Consider the following 8,232-nt stretch of genomic DNA (forward strand, 5'->3'; position numbering starts at 1 on the left):
ACCTAGATCAATGTTTTTTCCAGAATAAAAAACACTTATGGGAACTACACAAAGACACAAATTATTAAGATATTATATCCACCACACTAATTATTATATGTATGTAAGACAATAAATGACTGGAGTAAATGTAAGATTGTCCAAAAACGGCCGGGTGAATATACAAAAAATAGCAACATCGAAGAAACAATAAACCCTATCATTTCTGCCCAAGTAAAATAAAAGAAGTGCACAGAATCAAGGCATTGAATAAGCAATAAAGTCTAGAATTTCATTTGTTCCAAAAAAATCGAAGCAGCCTAAACAATAACAAACGAAAAAATAATAAAAAAAATTGATGATAAAAGTATACAATGTAAAGACTCAAAAGCCTTCACACATGGAAGTGAGGAAAAAAGAGATAAAAAGAGCAAACTGAATAATTCAAAATCAAATAATAAAACAAATTAAAAGATAAAAAAGGTAAAGATGTTATATAAAGAAATAAATATTGATTGAAATATTTAAAACAGAAATACCACAAATCCAAAATAGGTCAAACTGATAGAGAAACACAAAGCAAAAAAAAAAAAATGTTGAACGATATAGTAATACCGAGAAAGCAAGACCACCGGAATAAGTTAAAAAAAAGAGCTAATGTATATGTAAATGACTTTTGAACGAATTAATGATGCTACGAAAGTAAAAGAATCAGAATAAGTTAAAGGAATACAAAAGAGATAGTCAAAAAGTTTTAATGAAAAAAATAGATATAATCATTGTTCAAGTGAAGGAGACATATTCATAGTAATTTGTAGACAAATTACATTAAACTGAACATGTCAAAAGTAATTATGATCATCATCGCCACATAAAAAAGTTAAAGCTGAAATATATCAAGTAAACATATGTATGTACCAAATGAAAAACTCAAAACCATAAATAATGAAAAACAAAACCGAAGTTCTTTCAATGTAACAATTATGTCACAAACACAAAAGCATTAGAATAAGTAAAATAAAACTAATATATATCTAAATAACTCTTGAATGAAACAATAATCGAAAGTATCCAAAATCATTTGAATAAATGGAAACAAAAAAAGAGAGATAGCTATAAAAATTTAGCCAAAATGGATAAACAAACCTAAATCTAGTTGAGGAAAACGTATCCACAACAATTTTTAAACATATTAGATAGAAGTCAATATATCAAAATATATTATCATGACCATCGCCATATAAAAAATTAATTCAAGCTAAAATATGTCAAATAAGCATATCTATATATATCGCAGAGAAATAAATAAAGACAAAGTCAATATCTCAGCAATATTTAATAATGAAAATCAAAGAAGATAAGACATAAATTTCTAACATTTATTAACAACAGAACAACATAAGACAATTTATGTGAGTGCTATATAAAAGCAACATCCATTAATAACGTGACAGAATCAAATGTAAACAAAAGAGAATAAAAACACAAACATCATAGATTAATATTACTACAGTAAACCAATACATTCAATATCGCCCACAAACATTAAAAAGATGTAGGCAAAGGTTATTAAATGATAAAGCAGTAATGATCCAAAGTGAAATAGAGCAATAAATGATTGAACGTAAACAGACATATATGAAACAGATTCATACTCAACAGCGTTTATTTATAAATAAACAGGAAGAAAATAATCTAAAGCAGTTTATAACTTATAAGAACATCACATGTAGCTGCACTAAGTCGGTCTAGAGAAACCTAAAACTTAAATAAATCATAAAAGCAATACACTATTACAGCAAGATAGAGGAAAAAAAGGAATAGAGTTATTTAGGAAGAGTTCAAAGACAGAGTTCAAAGCTAAGCTCAAAGTCAACTTCTCAAGAAAATTTACAACCTTCGGTTTAAAACTCTTTTAGTATAGCATGAATGAAAATAGAGGAAAAACATAAAAATACCTCTTTGCCAAGTCGCTCCTTAACAAAAGTGGTAACTTGAGCGTAGTCCAGATTCAAAGCAACCAAGTTGTTCTTCCATGCTTTCCAAACAACATGTCGGGTTTAACAACAACTTTGGAAGACAAAAGCCAAGGCTCATTGTTTGCTAACTCATTGAGATCGGTTGATTCGGTAGTCTATGGCATAACAAAAAAAATCACAATTTAATCAGCAAAGCTAGACACAAACACCAATCCGAAAAATTCTTTTCTAAAAAGAAAGAGAAAACAAAAACTCTTTAACAGTTGATGAAATCAAAATTCTAAATTCTAATTCTGAATATGATGAACTATACCTTCCTAATCCCAAATATATAAGATAAATTAAGTTCACAACGAAGAAATACACAAACAGAACCAGATTAATCAAATCCTGACAATTGAAGTGAGATCAAGTCACCATGAAAGTCATCATTATAAAAATGCAATGAAAAAAGCTTAAAGAGGCTTAACATTCGAGATCTATAAGCTAAACAGGAACAAAATCTCGAAAAAAAAAAGATAAAAAAAGTCGAATACTAACCTGAGCGGATTTGATTGGCAATTCACCGCCAGAGAGCCTCTTGAAATGCTCATTCAACAATCTCTTTGAATCATACTATCTGATCTTCTTGCGTGCCATTTCACCACCTGAAAATTTTTCACCAAACCAAAAAATTTCGTTTCAAACCCAAACCAAACCAGTCAAAACAATCTCATTCCGCGAAAAAATTCGAACATAAACTAACCAAACTCGATCCACAAAAACACAAAGCCATTAAAATACCAAAAACGAAAACCAAAATGAAGATCTAGAACAACAAAAATCACAGTTTGAGAAGTGCAAATCACTGTTTAGAGAGAGAATCTGAAAAGCTCTAAGTTGGGAAGATAATTTTTGAGCAAAAACACTAACAAAATTTGTCTTACCACACCGGCATTGTAGTAGGTGGAGACGGAGAATTTCCGATCGGACGTGGTAATCTTTCGTGAGAAGATCTAAATCCAAACAAAAAAAATCGAATCATGGGGACATAGAACTGGAATACGACCTGAAAGCTCCGATAAATCGTGTGGAAGAGACATTACCCTTGGCTTATAGAAAACAATAGATTGATATAAGCAAAAACAAAAAAGAAACGAAAAAAAAAGTCCAGTTATAATCTAAACCTCTAGCTTGATCATCAATAGCCTCAATTGATCATCCTTCTCATCAATTACTGATCATCAACCAGCAAAAAAAAAAAAAAAACTTTCACGCTGAGAATCTAAAAGCCATAAACTTTTCCATGCTCACTTGCTTTTTTGTTTCTCGGCAACCAAACAACAAATAAAATAATTTGCCCCAAATAAATTTCCAGAAAACAAAATCAAATTGGTGACTCCAAAGAATTGTAAAAATCAAGAATACCATTGAAAGTCATACCATACTTCAGAAGATGAAGAGATACTTACTTGAGTGGGTAACGAAAAGAATGAGGAGCAAACCAAAAGACCAAACCTTGAGTTGATGCTGAGATGATTCTCTCTCCTGAATCTAACGAAGAAATGACGAGATGAAGAAGAAGAAAAACAAGAAGAATCCGACTCTCGCAAATATGATGAAGAGATGAAGAGAAAAAGAAGAAGAAGAAGAAAAAGAAGAAAGATCAGAAATGAAAGATAGAAGGCGAGAGTGAAAGGGCACGTTGAGTGAGTCTGAGAGGCGGCGAGATTGGAGTGATCGAAGAAGCTATAGAAGGTCCAAGGATTTATGTGGACCAAAATGACAGAAAAGCCCCCTGCCAATTGAAGGGGGAGAAAGGGCAAAATAGGCAATACACTGTACTATCTACAGTAAAAGACCGAGCAGCCCCTGCACGGAAGGAAGGAAGGAAGAGGAGGAAAAGAAGGGCAAAAGCGTCACTTCACTGTGGAAGAAACAGTGAACTGGCCTTGTATGAACAGTAAACCCCAACTGTCGTCCTTCCCTAGGCAGCGCTAGGTGAATCCGCCTTTAGTTACTTCGGTAGGTGGCGAATCTACAGTGTGTATAGGTAGTAGTGGAGTAGTCTCTCCTATTGAGAGAATATAGACTGGACTTTTTTCTTATTTCTTAAGGCAAGTAGCTGGTAACACATAGTAATAGGCACCATTCCTCCCTCCCGTAAGCTTTTTTATACTAAATATTCCTCTTAGTCTCAGTTTTGACTCTTCTTCCTTTCTTAAGTAAGAAAAGAACCATTAGTTGGTCGCTGGTCTTATGGTAATGGTGACTATCTGCTTCGTTTCCAATGCGTAGTAGTTCTAAAGTGTAGGAGGTGCTTTTAGCTTTGGAAAGAGTACGCGTGCCCGTATAGGTGGCGTGCCAGTATAGTTGTCTTTCTGGTAATAGTTTTAGTTGCAGTTATGCTCCGTGGTGACGAAATGGTTTTCCTTTGAGTTGATGGTATGGGTGCAGGTATGGGTATTGGAAGTGTTAATAGTTTGGTGATTGTATTGCTAGATTTTCCTTCGCTTCGGGTAGACTAAGAGCTCTTTCTAAAGCCTGACTTCAACTACCCCTTAGTAAGTAACCGCTTTTTCAGCTGTAGTGGACCTAAGGTAGGATGCGGCGAGTGACCCTGTCAAGCTCCGCCCCTTATTGAAAACTAAAGCGCTAACGCGCCTTATATTATTTAGTAAAGCAACCTTTCGCGCTAGGCGCTCACGCTTTTTGTCTGGGTGGAAGCTGGCGGCAGGGCTTGCTTAACCGGATACACGGAATTGGGATCTCTCTCGCATGCAACTATTTCTATCGGGAAAGCCTCGCTTATTCAAAGGGCTGATTATTTAGAACCCTTTTTGCTCATAAGTAAGTGAGCGTTGGTAGGAGCGGCGGGATGATGATTTTTATATAAATAAATAAAGACCAAAAAGAAGAAATGGCAAGATCCATTTTATATCGATGGAGGAAATAACGATGTGGCAGGGATTCTCTACAATGACACTGTAGGCCAATTGAAAGGGATGTAGCGCAGCACTATACAAGGGGCTGCTAGTTGTAGCGCGCAGTGTACTAGTGAATAGGAAAAGCGGATTGAGATTACTAATGACGGATGCAGGTTGAGGATAGAACCTTTCCATTGGAAAGTGACCCCCCTCAAACCCGTCTCCGAAGAAAATATCCGCCGAATTGGTGGCGCCAAAAAGGATCCCCCCCAGACTTTCCGCAATAACGAATTTCCAAAATCCCGGGAGCCCATGGAAGAGCTCCGTTGATTGTGTACGAACAAAATACGAGTCCAAAGGCAGGGTAAGAAAGGGTTTAGCTAATGGAGATATTAACTCTTCCGGGAACCAGTAACGCGTAAACCATGTCAAACCAAGACCGATCAATATCCGAACGGAACGGATTCGAACTTCTCCTAGAATAGTTTCCGGTGGGATATCGTGGGTTTTTCGGAGGGCGCTAAAAAGGTGGGGGAACAAGAGTTGTCACGATAGGAAAGAGAAATCCCCAACCGTCAATAAATGACGAACCCCATTATACAGATGATAGGCCAGGGGATGGTTTACTATTTCAATTTGGATTTTGTTTTCTTTTCTCGCGGTTGATATTTTCTGAAAGCTTTTCACTGTAGCAGAAAAAGTTAGATATGACATTTTTTGAGAGCTTTTTACTGTAAAAACTTAGGGTCGTTCAGTTCGTTCATTCGAGTTTTTAATTTGAATTGAGATGTGATATTGTGTGAGAGTTTTTTACTTAATAAAAAAGTTAGATGTGACTATTTCTAAAAATTTTTACTGTAACAAAATTTAAATTCTAAACTTAAATTAATAAAATAAAAAAAATTTTAAAATTAAAAATTTAAATTAATAAAATAAACAAGACTTATATTTATAATTTGGGGAAAGGACCGTGATCGCTTGATGATTGCTAAAGATCATCAATTGCTTCAATATATGTAAAAGATATATTCACATGTCCCAGAAGCTTCCACGTGGAATCAATACTGCTAGCATTTTCTTTTCTTTTTCAATTACTAATAACTTTTTAAATGATCCCGTGCACGTCAAAACATGCGTAGCCTTTTTAAATCCACCAATTGAAGCAAGAGAAAAAAAGTATTTAAAAATCATACTAAAAAAGAATTAAAATTACATTCCACGTGGAATCAATATAGGTAGCCTTTTCTTGTTCAATTTATATGTATAGGCAAGTAATAATGATACAACTCATCATATGGTTCATGCTGATCCATTGCACATTATCTTGTTCGTTTTGCTGATTTGAGTTTAGAATTCAAGTTGAGATGTGATTTTATGTGAAAACTTTTTACTGTAATAAAAGAGTTAGATGTGACTGTTTGTGAGAACTTTTTACTGTAACAAAACTCAAATTCTAAACTCGAATCAGCGAAACGAATGAGAGTGTGAGTCAATTACAAGAGCTCGGACTAAAAAGTTTAAAGAGGCTTTGAATGGCCTTGTTCAAGAGATATGGACAAAGCAAGTTGCAAGTGGAGCCAAAAATAGAGCGATGAGCTTAAGTAAGCCATCAGATTTCACCTATTTCATTCAAGCTCAATTTTGAGGCTATTAGAATCCTTTGTGGAGCTGATAAGCCTTTGTTTTCCTCATCAATGAGCTGCAAAATTCATTCAATTGGAGCAGTCAAAAACGTTTTTGAAAGATTGAAGGCTGAAAGACGCATGAATTTTGGATGGAATATGGAGGTGTTTAGGTCAGAAAATTTAATAGGGTTCAGTGTTGTTAATGGCTGATTTAATAAGGAAGTAATGGTGTTTTCTTTAATTGTAGTGTCTTTTTCTTATGCTTGAAATAGCTAATAGCTAATAGCTAAAAATTGTGGGAGTCATGTGATTCATTCTAAGCTTAATTTCATATCCTTATGTTATTAGTTTGATACAAAATGTTTCTTAATTTATTTTTACGGATATTGTAATCAATATGTAGTTAAGTACCTTTTAATGTATGGAAGATTTGGATCACTTTCTTAAATGAACCTATCAATAAAGATTGAGGATTGAATAAACTAATTAGCTAACTAATATATACTATTTTTTTTTTTGAAAGGCTAATTTTACTTTTATTAGTTAATAGGATCAGTAGACAAAAGTAATTATAGAATGTCATTTCAGTATGTGTTAGATTTAATCCCATTCATTTCATTTGTTCAAATCACGACTCAAATTTTTTCTACAGTGTTTTATCTCATAAAAAATTTAAATTCTCTTTTTGTTAGTATACTTTCTCTCACATAAATTAACTATTGAACTCAAGTTAAAATCTCGAATCATTGAGACGAATGAGATTTTCTCTACACTATATATTTTTTTAATGAGAAGAGAAAATGTAGCTAGCATGAAGATTAATTGTCACGTCTCAACTAAATTGACACGCACTTAAAAGACGATAGGAACCAATCAAGGGGAGAAAAGCCTCCACGTCATTTACTGATAAATGAAGTCCAGTGCCGAAGACCACCAATGAAAAACCGATCCCGCACGACTGGTGATGTAGCAAGCTTATCAACAGCCGAATTGCCTTCTCTGCATCAATTATTTCGCATTAGCGTTGCTACTTAAGCATATAGATACGTACGTATAAAAATGCAGAAACACAAATTCTTTTTTTTTTTTTAAATATGCAGATACATGGCTGTGGTGATCGTCCTCGGCATTGCATACGGACTCTTGCAGTTTGCATTCTCAATCCGCAAGGCAGCAAGCGGCGCAGAGGGAAACTTCTGTTTGATTTTTATGGTGAAAAGGTATACACAAATACTTGACCAATAATATTTGATATGCATTATATATTGTACTTCTTATTAGCTTTTTTTTTTCTTTTTTTTTTTGAGGTAACAAGTTTTTTTCTTCCTTTATATCTGAAAGATTAATTTCTTAAATGTTTATACTTTATTTAATATGCCCCTGAACTTTGAAAAGGATTCATTTTAAAGTATTGAACGTTAAAAATGAATCTTATGAACAGATTATGTCATACATGCTGGCAAGTGGTGCTGCTGCAGGATTAGCTGTGACGGTAAATTATCAAAACAATTTTGATTCATTGAAAGTTTTTAGTGAATTCTATGAGAAGGCGTATGCGTCAAGTAGCATTCTCCTTCTCGCATTTGTCCTCGCTGCCGCATTATCTGTGATCTCTACATATGCACTCCCGAAGAAAGAATGTGAAACCAGTGGTTGATCAAAGTATATTTTCTTTATTTATTTTTGCTTTTCATGGATTGATATGTTTTTTTTTTCTTGGTGTAATTTTCGAGTTTGATTTCC

General features: G+C 34.0%; 1 protein-coding gene and 1 long non-coding RNA gene across 3 annotated transcripts; one reads left to right on the plus strand and one right to left on the minus strand.

Moving 5' to 3' along the window:
* Positions 1–1,989: 1,989 nt before the first annotated feature.
* Positions 1,990–3,610, minus strand: LOC21411891. Of its 2 annotated transcripts, none has more exons than XR_002903001.1 (4): positions 3,410–3,610; positions 2,885–2,953; positions 2,499–2,605; positions 1,990–2,113 (listed from the first exon to the last, which is right to left on the minus strand). It is a non-coding gene; the product is annotated as an uncharacterized LOC21411891 (long non-coding RNA). The 2 variants fall into 2 exon arrangements; XR_002903002.1 differs by lacking the exon at positions 3,410–3,610 and adding an exon at positions 3,125–3,175.
* A 3,955-nt stretch (positions 3,611–7,565) lies between these two features.
* On the plus strand, positions 7,566–8,163 carry LOC21385264 (CASP-like protein 4D1). Its single transcript, XM_024171521.1, has 2 exons — positions 7,566–7,709; positions 7,931–8,163. Exons 1-2 carry the CDS (start codon positions 7,584–7,586, stop codon positions 8,144–8,146), a joined length of 342 nt encoding a protein of 113 aa, XP_024027289.1. The 5' UTR covers positions 7,566–7,583; the 3' UTR covers positions 8,147–8,163.
* The last annotated feature ends 69 nt before the right edge of the window (positions 8,164–8,232 follow it).

The sequence above is a fragment of the Morus notabilis genome, unplaced genomic scaffold (assembly GCF_000414095.1).
Source record: "Morus notabilis unplaced genomic scaffold, ASM41409v2 Scaffold4254, whole genome shotgun sequence".
In the NCBI taxonomy this organism is placed as follows: domain Eukaryota; kingdom Viridiplantae; phylum Streptophyta; class Magnoliopsida; order Rosales; family Moraceae; genus Morus; species Morus notabilis.

What these genes read in the sequence shown, in the direction of transcription:
- LOC21385264 (XM_024171521.1), top strand. Translation starts at nt 7,584, where the DNA reads ATGCAGATACATGGCTGTGGTGATCGTCCTCGGCATTGCATACGGACT. An exon ending in TTGATTTTTATGGTGAAAAG is followed by an intron (nt 7,710 to 7,930) that starts GTATACACAAAT and finishes TCTTATGAACAG; the next exon opens with ATTATGTCATACATGCTGGC.